Source organism: Alternaria novae-zelandiae, assembly GCF_023758075.1.
Source record: "Alternaria novae-zelandiae strain BMP 2774 chromosome Unknown scaffold_20, whole genome shotgun sequence".
NCBI classification, from domain to species: Eukaryota; Fungi; Ascomycota; class Dothideomycetes; order Pleosporales; family Pleosporaceae; genus Alternaria; species Alternaria novae-zelandiae.
This window is the reverse complement of record NW_026056980.1, coordinates 558,582-581,031: the sequence shown is the minus strand read 5'-3', so window position 1 is coordinate 581,031 and position 22,450 is coordinate 558,582. Positions and strand designations below refer to the sequence as shown.

At 46.1% G+C, this 22,450-nt stretch overlaps 6 protein-coding genes across 6 annotated transcripts; all 6 read right to left on the bottom strand.

Annotated features, from left to right (window-relative positions):
* Positions 1 to 6,876: 6,876 nt before the first annotated feature.
* J4E88_008727 (uncharacterized protein) lies at positions 6,877 to 7,958 on the bottom strand (the record flags this gene model as incomplete). Its single annotated transcript, XM_049402336.1, has 3 exons — positions 6,877 to 7,296; positions 7,421 to 7,731; positions 7,955 to 7,958. The coding sequence occupies 3 exons, from the start codon at positions 7,956 to 7,958 to the stop codon at positions 6,877 to 6,879; spliced, it is 735 nt and encodes a 244-aa protein (XP_049252007.1).
* A 390-nt stretch (positions 7,959 to 8,348) lies between these two features.
* Positions 8,349 to 10,774, bottom strand: J4E88_008726 (uncharacterized protein; the record flags this gene model as incomplete). Its single annotated transcript, XM_049402335.1, has 2 exons — positions 8,349 to 10,512; positions 10,767 to 10,774. 2 exons carry the CDS (start codon positions 10,772 to 10,774, stop codon positions 8,349 to 8,351), a joined length of 2,172 nt encoding a protein of 723 aa, XP_049252006.1.
* A 132-nt stretch (positions 10,775 to 10,906) lies between these two features.
* J4E88_008725 (uncharacterized protein) lies at positions 10,907 to 13,350 on the bottom strand (the record flags this gene model as incomplete). The annotated part of the gene is made up of 2 exons (XM_049402334.1): positions 10,907 to 11,692; positions 11,758 to 13,350. The coding sequence occupies 2 exons, from the start codon at positions 13,348 to 13,350 to the stop codon at positions 10,907 to 10,909; spliced, it is 2,379 nt and encodes a 792-aa protein (XP_049252005.1).
* Positions 13,351 to 14,257: 907 nt separating this feature from the next.
* Positions 14,258 to 17,755, bottom strand: J4E88_008724 (uncharacterized protein; the record flags this gene model as incomplete). The annotated part of the gene is made up of 3 exons (XM_049402333.1): positions 14,258 to 14,584; positions 14,635 to 17,035; positions 17,085 to 17,755. The coding sequence occupies 3 exons, from the start codon at positions 17,753 to 17,755 to the stop codon at positions 14,258 to 14,260; spliced, it is 3,399 nt and encodes a 1,132-aa protein (XP_049252004.1).
* A 1,206-nt stretch (positions 17,756 to 18,961) lies between these two features.
* Positions 18,962 to 19,913, bottom strand: J4E88_008723 (uncharacterized protein; the record flags this gene model as incomplete). Its single annotated transcript, XM_049402332.1, has 2 exons — positions 18,962 to 19,132; positions 19,191 to 19,913. The coding sequence occupies 2 exons, from the start codon at positions 19,911 to 19,913 to the stop codon at positions 18,962 to 18,964; spliced, it is 894 nt and encodes a 297-aa protein (XP_049252003.1).
* Positions 19,914 to 20,322: 409 nt separating this feature from the next.
* Positions 20,323 to 21,901, bottom strand: J4E88_008722 (uncharacterized protein; the record flags this gene model as incomplete). The annotated part of the gene is made up of 2 exons (XM_049402331.1): positions 20,323 to 21,408; positions 21,458 to 21,901. 2 exons carry the CDS (start codon positions 21,899 to 21,901, stop codon positions 20,323 to 20,325), a joined length of 1,530 nt encoding a protein of 509 aa, XP_049252002.1.
* Between the last annotated feature and the right edge of the window lie 549 nt (positions 21,902 to 22,450).

Sequence of the window (22,450 nt, the reverse complement as noted above, 5' to 3'; positions counted from 1 at the left end):
TCTACTATACTTACTATTTAATTAACAGAAAGAATATTAAACTTCTCTATAGAATTATTAAGCTCGCTATTATTAAGCATTTTAACCTACTTAAGTACTTAATCTCTAGTTAGCTTCTCTTTACGCTTACCTTAATAGAACTTCTACTTATTAAAAGTAACGTTGCGAGTTATAATTACCTAATTAATTGCTAGTACCTATATATAATATATATTAGAAGCTTAATAGCTAACAAGATATTCTATATAGCTACAAGGCTTAACTTTAAAGTCTTAATAGTGCTTTCTAGCTGCGCAATTACTATTAAGTAGATACGCTTAATAGCTATAAGTATAGATTCTACTCTAATCTAGGCAAAGATTAGTAGCCTAGTACCTAATCTTAGGTAGCTAATAATATTAGAAATACTTTCTAAACTATTTATACAATACCTAATCTAGAGATTAATAGCTATAAAGCTATAATAGACTTATTCTATAGAGTTAGGCTGCTGCGTTTATAATTACTAGCTAGAGCCTAGCTAGAAGATTAGCGCTTATACGCATCTTAATTAACTTAGTAATAAGCTCTTAGCTAGCTCTCTCCGCTAAGCTATTAGGCTTATAGGTATATAGCAGAGGCGTTATAATTACAATTCTCTTCTCTTTAGCCTATTTCTTATATCTTAAGTGCTCTCTCTAAGGTAATATTGCAGTATTATTATTCTAATAGATTTCTATAATCTTCTACTAATAGCAGTACTTAACTATAGCTATAAAGCTTATAATAACTTCTATTATAGAGTCTAGCGTCTTATTCTTTAAGTTGTAATTATACAGCTTGCCTAAATAATTCTTCTTAATAATTAGAGCTTATTTATTAAGCGCATAGCTTATAGAGAAGTTAAATAAGTTCTATAATACTCTAAAGAAGGAACGTAGTAATAGCTTACAAGGCTAACAAGAGATTCTTTAAAACGCATAGGTAGTAGTATAATTATTACATTCGCTACGCTATATACCTATAATCTCTATATTCTAGGCAGCTTTAATAAGAGCCTTAAGAGCTCGCTTACCTAAGTAGCTAGATCTTTAGTGCTAAAGATTAGTGTTACTAGTGCGTAATTATAGAATTTATAAGCAGGTAACAGCATTTACAATAATAGAATTAAGAGAATAGATAGAAGAGTTATATTTAATAAACAAGAGGTTAAATCTACACTTAAGAGTTATAAGAATAACAAACGCCTCTAGCGTGCCTATTCTAATTATACAATTATAGCCTATATACTACATACTACTATTTCTAAGAAGCTTCTCTAAGACAATATTAGTATAGAAACTAGAGACAATCTTAACGCTAGTAAGTATAAGATTAGCCTTTCTAGGTTCTTTAGAGGTGCTAAGAATAAGATAAAGTACGCAATTACTAATACTAATTACTAGAAGAATCTAGCTACCTACCTTAACTATTTCTCTATTAGTTTTAACAAAGAAATTAGGCTTAATTAAAGCTTTATTATTAACTAAGTAGACTACAGCTCTACTATTAAGAATTGTACTAGCTAAGAGCGCGTAAGGCTTAAAGCCTGTACTAAAGATAGAAGGCCTAAACTTAGCAATTAGCTTCTTTAGGTAAATAATTATTAAGACTATATTACCTAGATACTTAGAAGCTAGAGCGCTTATCTTCTAGCTAGATTACTTAACCTTCTTACACAGGCTGCTTTACTTCTCTTTATAGTAGCGCTTCTAGATCTTTTACTTATCTTAAGCTAAGAGTTCTATTAGTAGAACACCTAGTAGCCTAGATCTAGTAATTATAGTCTATAATTAGAAATACAAGATAGACTTCTACTTATGCTTTGCGTTAGGTTTGCAGAGGTAAGGCTTAGGCAGTAAGCTTAACTACTTCTTACCTAACTTAGTAGAAGTAGAAGGTTAACCTATAATAGCGTTAAAGATTATGTTAGCTTTTCTCTTTCTAGTAGTAATTAACATCTTCTAGAGAACAACACTAAACACCTTGCTAAGATTATTAAGGCTTAACGTGTTCTTTCTAAGAGCTATAGTAAATAATTAATTATATTACTACTAGTAGGCCTACTTAGAGTTAAACTTCTTAACTATAGTAAAGAAGTTAGTAATTACAAGAGGTTCTTTAACCTCTAAGAGCTTAAAGATCTTTACCTTCTAGTAGAGCATTAACTAGTTATTAAACTACTTCTTAGCAGTTTCTCTCTAGGTCTTCTTAAGATAAGCGCAATACTTTGCGCAAACTATGTATTACGTAGTCTAATTAGTAGAAGTAAGTATAGTCTTAAGAGTCTTTACAAGAGACTAGACTATTCTTCTATTATTACTTATAGTTATAAGCAATAGGTAATCTAGCGCAATAGTGCGTATAATCTAGGTCTTAACATTGTTAATCTTCTTACTCTTTCTTAACTACTACTTAGACTTATAGTTCTAGCGAGCTATAAGCGTAGTACTATTCTTAGTCTTGTAATTATAATCTTGCAAGAGAGTATTATATTTATAGGTAGCTTTGTTGTACTTATTCTTTTAATTCTTAGTTAGCTCTGTAGAGAGAGAAGCTAGAGCTATAAGCTCTAGAACTAGAAGATTAGAGAACTTAGGTTTCTAAGTATCTATATATTTAATATCTAGAAGATTAGAATTAATCTCTTTCTAGATACTCTTCTTATTGTAGTGTTATTTAAGAAGCGCGAACTAGGTATTCTAGTTAGATTACTTCTTAAGAAGCACACCTATAGCTATAATAGCTGTATTATAATTACTTATATCTATAGAGTTAGAGCGTAGAATTAATATAGAGATGTAGAGAGGTAGGTAGTAAATAAGTAATTACGTAGAAGAAGTTCTAATCGCAGAACGTTTAGAGAGAGTAGAGTAGAAACAAGATTAACTAATCTTATCTTCTAGCAAGCTTTAATACGTAGTAGGAATTAGTTCTATAATTAAGCAGCTAGACTTATAACTATTAGAGCTAGAGACAATTAACAATTAGAGATAATTAAGTATATTATAATTAATCTACTACAAAAGAAAGTTAGAATAAAATCTCTAGTTATATACCTAAGAGCTAAGCGATTACGTGTCTGCAATTAAGTAATTACAACTACTCTCTAACTTTAACACTAATCTTTCTAGAAACTTTATAATAAGTAGTAAAAGATACTAATTCTTAATAGTAACCTTATTAAGGCCTCTATAGTTAATATATAGATATATACTACTATTTTTCTTCTTAGTAAAGAGTATAAGCGTCTCTACTAAAGACTTACTATACCTAATTTACTCTTACGCTAAGTACTTATCTAAATACTTATATAAGAGCTCTAACTCTATCTTAGAGAAATTATATAATAGCTAATAAAGCGCTGTAGTTCTAAGTAGTAAATTAATAGCTAAGTTTTATAAACTATAGTTAGTAAAAACCTTTAAGTTATCTTCTAATCTAAGGTATATAAACTTAGTATATTATAGAAGTAAACTACTCTCTTTAGCTTTTTCTAGACTAGACTAGAGTATTAAAATAATAAGATAGCTATATATATCTACTATAAAATTATATATAGTCTTCTTAAACTTCTTAGTTTTTTCTAGTATAATCTTTCTATAAATAGTTCTATTCTTAGACTTAGTACTTTAAAAGAGTAGCCTCTATATAGAGTAGCTAATCTTTAAGTAATACGCGTTTATCTAAAATAGACCTAAGTATATCTAATACTTATAGACCTCTATAATAATATATAGAATATTCTAGATCTCTTATTTTTTATAAAAATTTACTACTTTTATAGTTACTATAGTAGTGCTATAAATTTTTAATTCTTTACTATTTACTTTATTTACTAATAGCTTAGATAGAAAGTAAACTAGTAAGTTTTACTTTATAGTAAGTAACGCTAAAATAAAGTTTAACTAAGAACCTCTATCTACTAGAGCCTTAATAGGCTCTAATTAGCTAAGTAATATCTTTACTATTAGTAGCTTTACTAGCTTAGAGTAAAGTATATTATAAAAAAGTTCTAAGTTCTAGAATACTAAGTCTAGAGTAATATAGGTAGCTAAAAAGAACTTTAGCTTTTTTACTTACTACTTTTTTCTAATCTCTAACTAGATAAGCTTTTAAAGTCTTTTTTAGACTTTAGATAGTCTTTTTAAAAGTATCTAGTTTTATTATACTTCTAATAAGTTATATTAGAGTTTTTTAAACTATTTTAGTCTAATTTAGCTAGTTATAAGTTAGATTTTACTAAACTAGCCTTCTTAGTTTTTTTCTAGATCTAAAAAGACTCTAAAAAAGAGTTCTAGACCTAATAGCTATAAAATTTATTTTTATAAGCTAAATACTTAAAAAGCGTAGTAGTACGCTTTATCTTACTTTAATAGTAGTAAGCTAAGATATTAAGCTTAAAAACTATATTATAGTCTTCTAAGTTTTAAAGTAAGAGTTCTTTCTAAATATTAAAAAAAAGAGCGCTTATAAAGTTTATATAGTACTACTTTTTAGCGTAGTTACTTAGTTTACTCTAAAGCGTGTTAAAGTAGACTAAAAAAAAGTTAGAATTCTAATTTAGCCTCTATTTAGCCTATTTAAGCTTATTATAAGCTATAAAGTATTATAATAACTTAGAACTAAGCGTATTAAGTATAACTATTTTAAGTTTCTTTTAAGTAAATATTTAAAACGCCTTAAGTCTTATATAGTTCTAGAAGTAAACGTTCTAAATAAAGTAAGTAGTTTTGTCTAAAAATTTTATAGTAAAGTCTATCTTCTAGGTACTTATAAAGAAAGTAGAGAGTACTTTTTTAAAAATAGTCTTATAATTATATACTTAGTAGTTATACTATAAGTAGTTATATATAGTAAATATCTTTAAGTTCTTAGAGTATAAAGCTTCTAAGTTTAACTAGAGCTTACCTCTTAAAGCTAAGATATAGTAGATAATATTTTCTTTAAAAGCTAAGTAGTTACTTATAAGTATTTTATACTTTAATTCTCTAAGATAGACTATATCTTAATAAGTACGCTCTAATTATTTCTACTTATATAACTTCTTAAGTTTATAAGTTAAAATAGCCTATTTATCTTTATTTTTAGTAGTAGTAGCTTATAAAAGTCTAGTTAGCTCTAAAATAAGCTCTAATAGCGTGTTACTATCTCTAATAATTAAAGCTAAGTTAGTAATATCTAAAAAGGCTTCTAATAAATTTATAAGTTTCTTAGTAAGTAGTATTACTACTTTTAAAAATATAGAAGCTAATTTCTTTTAGTTATTATCTATTACGCGTAAAAATAGTATAGCTTACTTACTACTATATTATATTACGCTAGAAAAATCTACTTTAGAGCTTATTATATCTAAACAGCGTATATAAAAGTATTATAAAGTAAAGTAATTTAAATATTAAATAATAGAGTTAGTTAAATACTAAATATATAATATTAGACTATAATTAAGTATATTATTTTAAAAAGACTAGAGATAAATTACTACTAAGCTATAATAGCAATTCTAAGGTATTTATAGCTAATACTAAGTTAGCCTAGACTTTTTAGAGCTAGAACCTAATAATTACTTATATATAGTAATAAATAAAAAAACTAAATATAATTATTATATAGTTTAATACTACTATAAAAGTTAAAAAAATAGTTATATAAATTTAGTATAGTATTATAAATAGCTATTAAAAATAGTAATTATAGCTTTACTATTATTATTACTATTATAGAAATAAATAAGCTATATATTATAGATTTAGTGTTAGTAGGCTAGTTAACTTATTAAAATAATTAAGTTAGTAGTATTATTAGTAATTAATTAGATAGAATAAAATTTTATCTCTATAAAGTATAACATAAACTAGGGCTTAAGGCCGCTAATGCTTATTAATATACTAATTAATTGGGTGCAGTGCATTTGATCAAGTCGCTCAGAGCTATGCGCAGATAGCATGCCTCTACCTTGCCACTCTAATGCAAGCCCGGCTACCACGGGAACTGCGTGATTTAATATACGACTACATCTGGGACGAGGATTACCTCGGACTAACGTCGGGGTACATGTCTCCAGCTGCAGGAAGTAGTACATACCTCTGGCTGAAACCTCATCTACACCCCCGTGGCGGCCACAGCACGAAGCCCATAGTCATCAATCCTTTATGCGTCGATCCAGACACGGCCCGAGAAGCATTGGAGGCGTACTACCGCGTTTCGGCCTATCGAAAAGATGCTTTCTTGGTCAAGAACCCCGAACGCTTACGTTCACTGCTTCACGATGATGTGTTTAATCTTGGTGTACTGCCAACAGAGCATCTACGAGCGATGGATTTACATCTTACGCAGGAACAGTTTCAATGGGATACACCGGCAAAAATCAACGAAGCTATGTTAAGCGAAGCGTTCACCCAACTCACCAAGGGCATCCTCCGGAAGAAAGACTTCAAGCTGCGTGTCATGATCATACAAACAGAGATCCGCCTCAAACAATGGGACTTACTATTTGGCATTCTAGTCCCTTTTTGCCATGCCTTCCAAGCGGAAGGAGCGCAAGTCAGTGTATCTTGGGGTTACACAAGGTCAAATTGGTATTCAGAAACGATTAGGTGCGTATACTCGCTTGATGAGATCATTAGGGTATGGACTCCGTACCTAGATTGGGAGGAAAAGGTCATTGAGTTTCTGGACGGGCAGAGCGAGATTCCAAATTCTAGAAGGAAGTACCGCAATGAGGAGGAGGAGGATGAAGAGGATATGGCGTATCCACATGAGTTGGATTCAGATGAGTCGGATCGGATGAGTTTAGTTGACGATAATTGAAACGCGTCAGACGCGACGGCCATGTGCCGGATGACAAGCCCCCAACTAATCCTGCTGAAAAGCTCCCAAACTCTCATCATTCCAGCTCAAAAACTGTCCATTAAACCCCTTTACATCCTCCCCCTTCGCCGCAGCCAACCTAGCCATGACATATCCCGGCTGCTCTGGCTTCAGCAGTCCTCCATCTTTCTTCAAACCACTGAACTTGGTCCTGTCTTTCTCGCTCATACGCTCGTGGTGCACTTCACGGATCTCACGCTGCATCTCCGTGTCTACGACACCAGGGCGGATCGAAATGGTAGTAATGGAAGGCTCTTCTACGGAGAGCGTGAGAGCGAGATGGTTCAAGACGGCTTTTCCCGCGCCGTAGCAGCCCCAGCCTTGGTAGGCGGATGTTGCGGCACCGGAGGAAGTTAGGAGGATGGTGCCCGAAGTCTTGCGAAGGGAGGGCAGGGCGGCTTGTACCTAGATAGAGCAGGGAGTTAGTTCGTTGCATAAGGCCAGGATAAGTAATGTTGATGTTGAAGGTCTGAGTAAGTATCGTCGATAGAAGGAGAGATGAACAAAACAGAACGAGACTCCGACTTACCATGCCAACCGCACTAAAAACATTAACATCAAACCCCTTCCTCCACTCCTCGGCACTGCTATCGGCGACCTTCTTCACCGGATCCAGCGTCCCGTGATTCACAATCAGCGAATCAATGCGTCCCCACCGCTCATTCGCTAGATCAACCGCTTTTTGCGGCAGAGACGCATCGGCCATATCTCCTGCGAGTACAGCTACTTTTTCGTTTCCATATTGGGATTGAAGGGCAGACAGAGCCGATTCAGTCCGCGACACGAGGACGACTTTGTGATTTCGCGAGAGGAGGTGGTGCGCAATGGCTTGGCCGATGCCTACGAGAGTATCTTAGTAAGGGAATTGGCGGTATGAGAGTCTGCGTTGGTGTTGTCTACGCTTGCACGTGTAGCTTTTTTTACACGTCTGGGAGGTTTGCAGACCACGGAAGTGTAATGCATATTTTGACTAGAACAGAAAGCGAGGTGATGGAGAATTTAGTGAAAAGATACATACCTCGAGAAGCTCCGGTAAGAATAACGACCATTTCTTTGAATTCACTCATCTTGACTGTTGTTTGGGTGGGTTAAGTTCATATGTCGGGACGGATCGGAAAGGTTATGGTCGCGTTGGAGGGGTACGTCATATTAGTCAGCTTCTTGCCAGACACTGCCCGTCTGCCGTGTCAGAAATTCATGGTCGTAACATCCGCAGGACAACTACATTACTCCGACAGCTGCAAGAGTGCGACAGCTTACAATACCGCGACAGCTACACTACTGCGACAACTACAGTACTGCGATAGCTTACAGTACCGCGACAACTACACTATTGCGACACCACAACCAACACTCTAGCAAACAAGACCCAAGCGATTACAATCATATTAATTCTTGCTAATCGATACTACCTCTACGACACAACACGCCCATTGCGCATTATACAAGACTCAAGCTCAGCCTCGCAGTATGCTGTCAAACCGACATCGCAGTGCCTTCCGGGCGGCTCGCAGAACCACCTGACCCGCTTCCCTTGGAATCCACGGTGGGAGTGCTGCCGCTGACCATACCTCATGCTTACCCGGGTATACCAGAGCTGGATTTACATTCTCAATGAAGTATTCGACTAGCGCATGACAAGCAGGACAGCACTTCTGCGATACTGGTAGGGCGCTCATCTTACCCTTTAGTGCATCCGTAGTTGCTTCACTAGGGAGCTGCAGGTGAGCCTTGCTTAGTGGTGCAGACGCGGAATTGATATCGACGTCTAGGATATCAGCCCGCTTCTTGGCTAGTAAGGCAAGACTCAGTAGGACTGTTTCGCAGTGGTAGGTACCGGTGAAGTTTGTAGCTTCTGCTTCTTCGTTTTCAAACTTTGCGGAGTAGCCATTGCTATTTCTTAGCAGCCATGTTCTGATCTTTTGGCATTCGTCCGTTGTGAGCTTCTCTCCAGATGGCAATGTGAAGTTCTCCAGATAACCCTTTATGATCAATCTCCCGTCCTGGTGCTCTTGACGAGTTTCAAAGTGTTGGAACTTCGCTTGCTGCCAGTAGGTTCTGAGAACTTTGTTGCGGGGTGCCTGGCTGCCTTCACTCCGGAGATCCACGATCGCTGTCCAGTGTAAACATATCAGATCCAGCCATGCCATTGCTGCGTGCTCCCACTGCTGTCTCTCGGCAAGAGAGTCGAGCTGCTCGAACTCGGGGTCGATCGTTTGTTGCTTTTCAAGTGGGGTCGAGAATCCAGGGAGGCCTTCGGTATCTTGAGCAATGTCGCCGGTCTTCATTGCACTCTTTATCATATGAACCTTTCTCAAAAGCCCTAGGTTTGTATACAAGTACTTCCGGAGCGCCTTCTTGAACTGTGTCAAAACATCAAGCCAGAAACCTGCTTGTTTCGAAAGATCGAAATAGTGACCTGCGAGTGCAATTTCGTCGCTTGCGGGACTTCCTGGAAGTGCGTCGTAATTGCTGATCTTGAACAATTGTGCATTTCGCAATGCAGCTGCGAGCCACTCGAAGCAGGCAACTAGGTTGTCGAGCACAGCACTAAGAATGTCCTGCAAAAGACTAGCAGTATGTTGGTTGTAGACAGTCGATTCGCCGGTGTTCAGGAGGTCCTTGAATTGGGTGAGTGGTTTGATGATTTTTCGGGTATTTTCCAGTGCCTCTTGAGTACGGCAGGGCAGTTTATCTGCATTGGCTGATGACCGACGTTCCAGAAACTTGATCGTTGCAACGATCACTTTCCGCTGGATTTCGGTAAAGTTTGAGTAGAGAACATCGCGGGCGGCACTCAAAAGCACTGACCTGAAGTGGTAACCTTCCTGCAGCATAAAGTCATCAAGGTCACCGCCAGGCTTGCTTAGATAGTCGTAAAAGTTGCGGTCTTTGCTGCCTTTCTGGATGCGCGAAGCTATCTTGGCGGTCGAGGTTAAGAGCACGTAGTTACGTAACTGGTCTTTGGCCAATGCAGTTGTACCCTTTGATGTTTGTTCGTAGGTCGCCTTGATCAAGTGCACGAGATTGGCTGCATGCTGAGAGAAACTGACAGTTGTCCGGGGATGCGTCACTCCTTCCAGATGTCTCTTTGTCTTGGAAAGGAACCAACAGCCGATTGAGTCTCCCATATCATCGGCTGTAGTCAATGGAATATGGACTTGTAGGGCAGGGTGATGCTCTTGCTCGTCCAACGTTTTGCTTCGCTGTTCATTGCAGAGGCTCTGCACATACCCAACAGCCGCTGCAGGATCTGGCTCGCTCTCTTCTTCCGCTTCAGAGGCAGTATCATCTTCTGTGAGCAATACGCCGCTGTCATCGCACACTGTTTGGAACAGAATCTCTCCTGCGTCTGATGCTGTCACGGCGACAACTTCCACATCACGGACCAACAAGTTGGTAAGCTTCTCTGCGAACGGGTATAGCTTGTTGTTTGAATGCCCGGAATCGGTAGTATTCGTACTGACCGTGGCCTTCTTCTTCAGAGGATTCGTCCAGGCCAGTACAGTTGTGAGGAATCGAAATTCGTAGAGTTCCTCCTTGGTGAGGAACTTTTCCTTGAGCCCGTACTGGAATTCGCTCATCGTGGCTCCTCCTGCTGCAGTTGGGAGCTTACCGCAGCTAGAGTAGTTAGTGGGTGGTGTGCTGAAATTGTTCGGCGTCAATTCCGATTCAAGCGTGCGAGTGGAAGTTCAGCTCAGCCGCGATTTGGTAAATGTCCGTGGTTTTGGATCGTGAATGCAGAAGCCTTGGAGGAAAAAGATGTTCCCTAGTACTGTCTTCACAGTAGAGTCATACTTGGCTACCATGGTTGAGTACCTAGGTATGGATTCGACCATCCCTACGAACCCCGGCAAACCATTGTTTAAGCGAACCGTTCCATGGTACTGGTGATGAGTGTTAATCGTTTGTCATTCCAAAGTCATTATCATAGGAAAGCCATATCCATCTATCTACAAATACTTCATAATCATAACTCTGTCGTCACAATCCCTAAAACCCGCGCCCCCACACCTTAATACCCATAAGCCTTGCTCGTAGCTCTCGGCCGTCCAGCCAAGGTAGCGATATCATCCGGGTTAACAGGCGCCTGAGGCCTGCCACTCAACGTATCAACCGTCTCCTTGAGCGCCATCCAGAACTCATGCTTGGGGCGGCGACGGTGCCACTCCGTCTCCCTCTTCTCCACTTGCTCCATGGGCGAGAAGAGGAGCTTGCTGCCCTTGATACCGATGACGCTGATGGACATGGAGTCGTCTTCGATCTCGTCGGGGTCCATGCCGGCGTAGTTTTCGAGATGTTGCATGGCCTTGATGGCGAACCTGACGGCACGGACACGGTCCATGGGCGAGGGAATGGTGCCTTGTTGGAAGTGGCCGGGTACTCCGTGACGGGACTCGAATTTGCCTTGGCCGGCTTCCGCGATCATTTGGGCGATGATTTGCACGTTGTAGGTCTTGGATGCCTTCTCGTTGACTAGGATTACCTTACCAGACCTGCTGATACCCTTGTCCTTCTTGAAGACCTCGCGGAGGTGGTCAATGTCGCGGTCGAGCATCTTGAGGCTGATGCCTTCTTCGGGAGTGTATACGCCCATAGCTCCGATACTGAGACCGGCGACTGTTGCGATGTAGCCTGACTCTCCACCTTGAGTCTCAATGACGAAGACACGGCGACGAGATGCTGATGCCGATTGACGGCAGGCATCGGAGTATTGAATGAGTGCATTCAGGCAGGTATCTGAACCGATGGAGTACTCTGTTCCGGGGACGTTGTTTGAGATGGTGGCAGGAATAATGACCTAAAGTCGAGTTAGCATGCTGCTCATCTTGGAATTGAAACAACGTTATCAGGAGATGCACTTACCATAGGAATCTTGAAAGACTTGTAGTACTCTCGCGCTTTCCTCAGTTCTGAAACAGCCGTGAATGCTTCGAAACCACCAACAACGAACAGGGACTGGATGTTGAACTTCTTGAAGACGAACGCAACAGTCTCGAGATCCTCACTAGGGAGCCCACGGTTCGTTCCGATCTCAGATCCACCCTTGGAGGCCCAGGTCTCGGCATCAATCCATTTGATGTCTCGCACCGCACCAACTGGCTCATCGGAGTGGTGGCGGATTATGCCAGGGAAACCGTTGTGGAGCGCGACTGGTGTGTGGCCGCGGGCAATGCAGTGTGCAACCGCAGCACGGGTCGCTGCGTTCATGCCTCCAGCTGGGGCTCCGACGTGGATGATACCGACGCGCATACGCTTGTTCTCTGGTAATAGTAGGTCTGGCTGATCTTGTGCGGTGGTGATTTGGTAGGCTTGGTATTGTTGCTCGAATTCAGTGTCACGGAGCTGCATGGCCCTTGAGAAGTTCTTGTTCTCGATAGCTACAGCAACTTCCTTGGTCTGTGCAACAGCCTCGAGGAGTGGCCGTCGGACGATCTTGTTCTCTTGCATACAGATGACCGGGCTGGGTGTGTCGGGGGTAGCCTCCAAAACTGCCTTGACAGCCTCAACACCCTGAAGTGTTGCAAGCATACGGTCGTAGGCGCAGGGTGTACCTCCGCGCTGGACGTGTCCCAGAGTGGTCACTCGTGTGTCGAGCTTTGCCTCCTTCGCCAGAATGTCCTTGACCTGTTCTGAAGTGATCTTGTTCAGGTTGCGATCGATGGCACCCTCGGCGACCACGACAATCGTCTTCCGCTTGCCCATCTGCCTCTGCTTCTTGATCTGTTTGCACATCTGTTCCTGCCAGCCTTCGCTTGGTGGGTTCTCGGGTGTGAAGACGAAGTCGGCGCCTGTTGCGACACCGGCGCTGAGTGCTAGCCAACCGCAGTGTCGACCCATAACTTCGATGACGAAAGCACGCTGGTGGCTGACGGCGGTGGTGTCGACCGAGTCGATGGCTTCGCAGATACGTCCGAGCGAGGTGTAGCAGCCAATGGTAGCGTCGGTCATGGAAAGGTCGTTGTCGATGGAGCCGACCAGACCGACAATGTTCAGGTGCTTGAAGGGCTCAACCTGCTCCTGCGTGAGCTGCTTCTCTTCGACTAGCTCCTTCAGCAGCTCCGGCCACTCCGCGCGGAACTTGTCAGCACCTGTGAGAGAACCGTCACCACCGCAGATGATTAGCGCATCGATACCCTTGATGATCATGTTCTTCGCGGCCGTCCGGCGGCCTTCGCGCTGCATGAACTCCATGCATCGTGCTGTGCCAATGAGGGTACCACCTTCTGACAGGAAACCTCTGACGTCTTCCCAGTGCATCTCCTTGATCATGTCTCCGCCCTTGACCAGACCGTCGTAGCCCTCGTATATAGCGAAGGCCTCGCAGTTGTTGTGAATCGCCATACGCACTACAGCGCGTACCGCTCCGTTCATGCCGGGCGCGTCACCTCCGCTCGTCATGACTCCAATGCGCCTCTTCTTGCCATCGAGGGGCGGCGGGATCTCGGTGGGCGCCATGTTGTGAGTCTGGGTGTTGTTGATTGGGGTATTAGGCGGGGTGAGAGGTGTAGATTGAAGTTGAGGTAGTAAGTGGAGGCTGGAGGTAGTCGCAGCTGGATGCGAAGGTCCGAAGAGATATTTGGCCGTGGGTCAGTATGAGGTCAATGTGGATTCACCTGTCTAGTTGGAAAAGTTAAGACGCCGAGAAGAAGCGGGTCCCTACGTGTTGGGAAGATTCAGGTCTCAACGGTGGTTGGAGGGGTAGCTTTGCCGAGTCCTGGGTGGTTGTGAGTAGCAGAGGTAATACGATTAGTTGGTGATTAGATGACCTCTACGTGGTGTTTATGTATCATAGGCAACAGTTGTAGGTATTACTCAAACTGGCGATAAGGTGATGGGAGTCGGAGCATGGGTCGCGGCGTCGCGCGCATATGACGTGGGAGCTCCAAAGGAAAAGAGCTCCCCGGTCCGTCAAGTGGGGTCACACCACTCCGCCGATCAGCCCGAGCCTCGAAGGATCGTCTGGCGAACTCCAACACCGGCCACCGGCACGTTCCTGGCATCGGACAACATTTTCGTTGCTTGAATCGGCGGTAGCTGCATGCCAACAATGGCCAAAATGGCGAGACATTGCCTGCGCCACGGTCACCGTACGACTACTGTGACATGTTCTTCTTAGCCATCACCCCACGCGGCCTCTTCCGGCGAAGGCGTCCCAGCATCACGATCACGAAGAGGTCCGATTGGCCGCGAATTACAATGATTTATTGGTATCACTCTATGTCAAGCCAAACGTGCCCAATTGCTGTGCAGATGCTCAATCACCTTTTCCTCACGAACCCAAGCGTTTCCAAGCGCATGCTATGACTGCATTACCAAATCCAAAGACTCCAACCTGCAAACATCTATCATTACCACCTCAGCTCTAGAAAGCACCGACCTCCTGACCCTCCCTTGCCAGCGTCTCAAACACCCTCGGTGGCAACTTGTACTTGATCAGACCGGCAAAGACCATGAGGTCCTTCGCCTTTTGCAGAAGCTGATCAGCGAGAACCTTGCGCATCTTGTCCTCGAACTGTCCGGACAGAAGACGTTCACGATGTCTCGAGCAGCAGCCAATGCACCAGAGAAGTACGTTGCCAATGTTGCGTGAGATCTCTTGTGGGTATGAGTTGAAGCTGTTGGCGGTGGCACGGATGTCGCTGACATTGCCGTTGGCTGATAGAGGAAGAATGCGGAGGTTTTCGATTTGCTGCGGAATGTTAGTGACTGATCGTGAAAAACGGAGATGGGAGAACTTACGCCAAGTGCGGCCATGAAGTCACCGGCTTCAATGATCTTCTTCGCGTTGTTGAGCTGGAATAGTATTCCAACTGTGTCGCGGTTCATCTGCGACACCTTCCTCCACCATAGGCTGTTCGCGTCGTACAACGCAAGAACCTTCTGCGCGAGCTCGACAGGATCGTCTGTTCCGAGCATGCTCAAGCTCGACGAAGTCAAGTCAGTGCGCTGCTGTTGCTGTTGTTGCGATTCAGCAGCAGTCAGACGTGGCTTCAACGGCTCCAGACGAAGTGGCTCTTGGCCGAGTTCTACAGAGAGTGCCTCAGCCAGCGCGCGGTTCAGGATCGTTACGACACTGTCGTACTCGCCGGCAAGATGGCAGAGTAGAATGGCGTCGTTGATGCGTCCGTTATCGTCTGCCATCCTCGCGGCTTCGCTAGTGATGGTGTTCAACAAGCCCATCTCGCCGTCTAGCTTGAGCAACGGCACGCGTTCCTGGATAAGACCTGGTGTCGTCTCGCCGTTGGATTTGACGTCACCCAACAAGGTAGAGAACTCGCGCGTCTCAAGAACAAGTTCGCGAAGAGCTTCATGGCAAAGCTCTGCCTGTTGTCGACCTGCTTCACCTGGTAGATCCGCATTCATGCAGATCAGCACCAAATAGTCGGCCGCAGCATCAGCTCGTGCAGCACGGAAGTCGCTTGTGTAGTGGCCGACGATGCGTCCAAAGTTGAGCTGTGGTTGTTGCCGCGTAGTGAAGGTCATGATCTCTCCACCTGCAGTCGTCCAGTCCGACACGCGGATGAGGCCGTAGTAGTCTAGAGCGACCGCGAAATGAACCGCAGAGACGTAGTTGTGGGTGTAGAGGTAGTTGATAGCTGGCTCGAACAGGCCAGCCAGCGTAGCGAGATAGAAGTAAACTCCATAGCCGCCCGATGATTCAGCGTCGTCGTTCATGAAGTGGCGCTGGCCGATGTCTTTGATGACTGTTCTCAGTTCTTCCAAGCCAAAGATCTCGCCGGCATTCTCCTCAGCGCGGTTTCCCTCGCGGGCCAGGTTGAACTGCAGCCATACCCAGTCGTCCATGTTCTCCCTGATCGGCTCCAGGTTGCGCTTGCTCATATCACATCGACCAACGATCTTGTAGCAAGCCAGTCGGTAAGGGTCCTCTGGCGTCTTCAAGCGGGTCCTCTGGGCATGTGTGTGAGCGACCTTCTGTTGCGTATCGGGGTTCAGTCTTCGGTCCGGATCGCTGGCGTATTGGGATATCGCCGCCTGGAAGTTTCGGTCGGTGTTCTGGAAGAAGTTCCTCTTCTCTCGTACATATTCAGCAGCCTCGGTAAGCAGACCACCCTTCAGGAGGAAGAATATGATGATCCAGGGAAACTCTTCACCAGCTTCGCCTATCCGTTGGAATAGCTCAGTTTCTGCGCCAAGCTCCTTGAATGCAGCCTTTGCTCTCACGAAGCCTCGAATCTTGTTGAGCATTGAGGGAACACCACCAACAAGCGCCTCCGCGGGGTTTCTCCGTAGGACGTCTTCCACCTGCTCCAGGAACCTGCTTTCAAGGTACTTTCGAGACCCGTCGAGTATGCGCTTGCGCATGCGAACGCTAGCAGCAGAGTTTGATTGTTCGTCCAGGTAGTCTCTGGCGAAACTTCGCTCTTTCGGTTGGTTCGAGCCAGGGTTGGATGCCTCGAGTTCGGTCTTCTCGCCGGTGATGGAGATGAGCGTTCCGTAGGCGCGTGTGAACTGCTCCGAGTATTCTGTACCGGCAGCCTTCTCTACATCAGAGAACGCATGAAGTACCGAGAATGTACTCTCCCGCAGCCTGGACTCGTTGAGCTTCTTGACCTCTTCCATAAACTTCTCTTGCTTGTCACGAGCGTATCGATCCTGCGGAGCAGCTTGTCCGCCCATGACTGACTTGTCGGAAGAATCGCGCCCACCAAGAACGCTCTGGGAAGCACCGAGAACGGGCGGTCCAGCAGCAGAGGCTCCAAAGGTTGATCGTCCGTTGACAGATGCACCATTGGGTCCCATGGAACGGCCCTTGCGCCCAGTCGCGCGTCCAAAAGCTCCGCGAGCTGTGCTGCCGAATGCGCCGCTCTGAGATGCTGCCATGTCTTCGCTCTGTCGGCCAAGCCCAAAGTGTTCGTAGATCCTTTGCCTCTGCTTGTCCCATTCAATCTGAACATTGTCCTCAAGGAACGTGTCGAAGTCGCGCTTGGATTGCTCGAGTCCTTCCTGGATAAGCGCCAGGGTTGATTGCGAGTGCAGGTTGGAAATGTAGCCGTCAACGTCGTTATCGAAGAGGTTCTGTGCCTGACCGGGAGCTGCGAGGCCGGCCTGTGAGGAGAACTGGTTGAGGTCGCGGAGGGTGCTCCCCATCTTCACGCCTGAAGCGGAGAGTAGGTAGTGTCTGGACTCGGTCAGCATGCGATCACACGTCACGGTCATGTTCAACTTACGCAGCGCGATCCTGTGAGCGGTCCTGGACCTGGTCGGCTGAGGGACCGCCAGCGCCCAGGTTGCGCACCTTGCGTGCGATGTCTCCAAGGCCCAACTGCAGGGACGGCAGCTCGTCGAAGTTGGTCGTGCCATTCTCGCCCGCGTTGCGCTTTCGCCCTCGCTCGAGCAGATTATCGAAATGGGCTGAGCGACCGGTACCAGCGTTTGCCTGGGCCAGTGACGTGCCCTGTTGCTGTTGCTGTTGCTGTTGCTGCTGTTGGGGTTGCTGCTGGTTCGAGGTAGCGCCGAAGAGGGACGATTGACCGAATCCGCTCGTTTGTTGCGCGTTGTTGGTTGTTGATTGCGACGCCGTGTTGTTGAACAGCCCAAGGCTGCTGGGTTGCGTTTGTGTTTGCGGCTGCGAAGTCGATCCGGCGCCAGCGAACAGTGAGGATGTCGTGGTCGTAGCTGGCTTTGCTCCACCCAATCCACTGAAAAGTCCGCCTCCTAAGCCTCCAGAGCTTGGTGCCTGTGTCGTACCAGATTGCGCATTCGAAGCACCGCCGCCCAGGTTGCCAAACAAGCTTGATCCAGTACCGCCTGATCCGCCGGTTGCGGTTCCAAACAGTCCTCCACCAGATGCGCCAGTAGAGGCGGGCTGCGAGCCTCCAAGATTGCCGAAAAGCGACATGGTGGTGTATTGGGCGGTGTTGTTGATGGTCCCGAAAACAAACCTGGAGAAACGAGATCGCGTTGTTCAAGCTTGAGAGCTCGGACCCTCGCGATCCCTGTCTTTCAGGTACCGCGTCGTGTGAAAGGACTAGTACCATCTTATCTTCTCAAAGCATCATTAGATTGAAATATGATCTCAGTCACGTTAGATGCTTCACCTCAGTTTGGTAAGAGTGGGGTTTACATGCTTGATGGAAAGTTGACACAGCAGGCGCAAGGCCACGCCTGACAGTCCAAAGATGAGCCAAATGGGAGCGGGTGCATGACGGAATGATATAAAACTTTGTATGCTAGGTAGTAGCGACACGCAAACGACTATACACACGCTCAGCCTCTATCATGCTGTGTATAACGATGTCGTTCCTGCAATCTGCGCTAGCAAACGACTGACGGTATTATCTCTACAAAGGTGGATGTCCATCGCCAGAGGTACGATACTTCCCTCGAAGGAAACAGTCCTTTTACGACGATATCCACAACATGCCTGATTTTCTGCCTAGACCTCCCTACTTCGAGCAAACAGGGCGGAAATGCGGATCGAAACCACAAGCAGCTCGTTACGTTCGTGAACCGTACTGGCGAGGATGGTACCAAGATGGCCGGAAGCTCCATAATGTCAAACCATCAAAGGCATTTATATGGCCAAAGGACGGAAGGAATGGCTCATTTCGTGGACGCCTCAAGGATATATTCAAAAACGAGGGCCCAGACATGTACGTTGCGTTTGGGGCTCGCAAGACGGATTGCGTGTCCAATCGTCCACACAAAAATCAATGGGCGGGATATGGCCATCAGCCCGGATTCGGACGTCATCCTTTCGGCTTCAACAGCTCGAAATTCGCTCCGTGGACCCAAGACAGTATGCTCGGTGGACGAGATAAAGACAAGTGCTACGACTTCCGGACTCGACAGTACACAGAGCCAAGCCTGGATATGTGGACAGATGCTATTTGGCAACCAGAGCCATACGGAAACAGCGAATGGAACTGTTACCCCCAGGCGATGAGAAACGTGTTCGGCCAGTGGCATCATGACATGCAGTATCTGCCGCGAAGATGGGGTGGTGATGTTGACAACGAGTTTGGCCAGGGAGAGCCATTCTTTCACATCCCGCCCCCCTATGTGAGATGAGCTCGCACTAGATCGACGTGAGTGCCATCTGGATTTACTCAATGCAGGCCTCGTGGAGTGCCACCCAGACCGTATCTGGACTTTCGTTTCCGACGGCAACTTGTTTACTCCGTCTCGCAGTAGGCGTCAACGCCGAGTCATCCAGAAGTTTCTTGCATTTAGTACACGACGTTCCTTTCACAGTCTTGTACGCAGCAATCATATCCTGTAATAATTAGCATCCACCCAAAACATTTCCATGCCACACAATCCCATGTACATACCAAAAGATACTTCAAATCATCTGGATTTGACCGTGATGCAATACATCTTGTGATAGCCAAAAAGGGCTCCGTTGTCCCCAAACACTCTGCGTTGAGTTTGTGCCGGCCGTTTGTATCGCGCTCGATGCCAACGCGGAATTTCAACATCAGAGAACCGGCTACGAAGCGTGTCTGGATGCTGCGATCCTCATCAAGTGTCTCGACTTTGAGATTCGGATGCGCCTTCCTAAACTCCACCACAATCCTCTCGATATCCTCGTCAGTAACAATAGCACCAGTGTCCTCTTTATTCTCCCCTCCCTGACTCTTTGTCGACTCCTTCGCCTTCCGCGCTCTTTCCGCCCAGCCATGAGAAGGTATCGAGACGCTCTCTGACAGATCCGCATTTGCGCCGAGGCTCTGCTTGACGTGTTCAAACGTGCTTTGAATTTCTGGTGACTTCCACTGGCTCTTGAGGGAATCGAGGTTCTTCTGGGAACCGAGTACGCCGTCGGCATACAGTTTATACGTCGCGGAACTGCGAGGGCGGTGGAAGGGCTCGATGATGCGGGGGATGGCTAGGCGCATGTCGCTGATCTGTCGCATATCAATATGAGCTATCCAGAGAACGCGGCATACTATTCTCACCTGCGCCTGAAGCTGCTCCAACTGTGCGAGGGCTGCTGTGCATTGCGCTTCGTCCCAGCCAGCGCCAGGCTGCGCTGCAACGTCAGGAGCGCCCATGGAATAATATTAAGGTATAATCAAAAAGTAGAAGCGACGATGCGAAGGCGATTCAAAGGCGGGGATGTGTGAAACAATAAGGTGCGATAATGTGAATGGTCGAGGCGTGCTGCGATTGAAGTGGAAAGAGCGACCCGTGGTTCAAGGACGCTTGACGATCGGAAGGTCCACCGGGCGCTCCTTCCCCACTCGCCGAACGCGTCTACGCGTAGTCACGACGCGGACAAAGGGTGCCACATAAACATACTTGATGGCGCAAGGCTGTGAATGATGGCACATGTTGAAGGGGTGGAGAGTTCAAATGGGTTTGGACTCGTTCAAAGACGGGATCACGCTGTAAGTATCGATTTACCATGTTTGAAGGAATGCGATGCGCCTAAATATATATACATTACAATCACAAGCTCTTTTATAACTTCGACTTCTCCTTGACAACACTCTCTTGAGGACCAATGAGTGGGTCATATACATTCATGCCCAGAGTGTCGTGGGGTACGGTAGCAGTGTGCATGCTGAGTCCTCTTGTATCAAGCATCGAAGGGTTCAGGTCTGCAATGCTTGAAGCACCAATAAGGCGCATGTTCATCTCCATCTCATCCTTCAGCAGCTGCATAGCGCGGTCGACACCTGGCAGACCGTATGCCGACATGGCGTAAAGGAAAGGCCTGCCGATGCCTACACCCTTGGCGCCGAGTGCAACAGCCTTGATAATGTCCGTCGCACGTCGAATACCGCCATCGATGTACACTTCGATGCGATCTTGCCAGCCGCGTGCGCGAAGAACTGGCATGACCTCTGCGAGTACCTCGACACCCGAGCGAGCGAAATCGAGTTGACGGCCACCGTGGTTGGAAAGGACAACACCATCGCAACCAACCTCGACGGCGCGGATAACATCCTCAACACATTGCACACCCTTGAGAATAATGGGCATCTTGGTAATGCTCCTGAACCACGGGATATCTTTCCAGCTGAGGCTCGGGTCAATGAAGGACGAGATGGCTCGTGCGGCGCCTTGACTACGATCCACATTGTCGCCGCCGGTGCTCTGGACGTTGCTACCGACATCGTCGAACTTGCTCCGCATGTCTTTCTCGCGACGACCGAGCTGCGGTGCGTCGACGGTAATGAAGAGACCCTTGCAGCCGCGCTTCTCGGCGTGCTGCACAATGCGCTTTGTGACCTCCCTGTCCTTGTTCACGTATAGCTGCAGCCATTGGACTTGACCGTCTTTTGCTTCGTCCATGATCTCGTCGAATGAGCAAGACGCCAACGTTGGTATCATTTGGACAACATTGTGCTTGTGTGCACCGCGCGTGAGAACGACTTCTCCCTCTGGGTTACCGAGCTTGCCCAGTGCTGTCGCGGTGACATAGAAGGGGATATCGACTTTGGTGCCGAGCATTGTGGTGGACATGTCAACCTTCTCGACGTCGATGAGTACGCGCGGTCGAAACCAGATCTTGTGGAATGCGCTGTGGTTTTCGCGTAGTGTCTGTCAATAGTCAGCTCAGCAACGGCAATGTTTGCAAAGTTAGACCTACGATCTCATCGTCTGCACCGCTGGAGTAGTATGCCCATGCTGTCTTCTTCATGACCTTACGCGCGACAGCCTCAAAGTCCATCAAGTTGTAGCATTGCTCCAGAATAGGCATACGCGCAATGCGCTCTTGCCTCGCTTCCTCATCTGGATCGACCTCCTTCGCTTCTTCCTTGACGGTGTTCATGTCCACCTCGCCCAAGTGTTTGGACTTGTCGAGATACTTGTCGAGCGTGTCGGGCGGGTGGATTGGCTCGAACGCCTCGGTGCCGTCCTTCCCAGCATACTTCAAGACAATCTTCTGGCCTCCGGGATGCTCAGGCAGGAACTCGGTGACATCGTAGGCGCGACCGTGGATGATGACCCAGCATGATTCGGCGTTGTTGTGCTGGGCGACCTGCTCGCCGGTGAGCTTCACCTTCTGGGTGTTGTTGCTGTCGTGGTTCATCGTGGCGGCGGTGTGTCGAGCGCGAAATGTTGAAGGGCAGGTAATCAAGACGCGAAGATAGGCCAGAAAATATATGGAGCCGATCTAGGTTATTTCCAGACACTAGAGGGCTTGGACGAGCGGAAGGGCCAGGTTGGTGACGGCAGCATGTTTGGGGTAATAGCTCGGTACATTCATCCCCGCGGGCTTCGGATGCTGGTCGCGGAGACGCATCTGAGTTAGCACCCTAGCCCATGAGCTCGAGGCGAGATCGATTCCGGGCTTGTCGCATTAGGCATCCCGTCTCGGTCCTTCGCAGGCGGTATTCTTGAGGATATATGTGTCAGCCAGGGACTGTCGTTCGTTGAGGGAGCTTAGTTGGGGTAGGTATTAACGTTCTCGTCGGTCGCGTGGAAGACTCCGTGCTGCTCCGAAACGCGGGGAAGACGACAGCTGGCTGGGCATGACGTGCATTGTTGACTGCCCGACACACAGCATCAACATGGCGCGTCATCCCCTGGATGATTATCAGTCCCCAGGGCTGCGATCACGATGGGCATTCAAATTCCC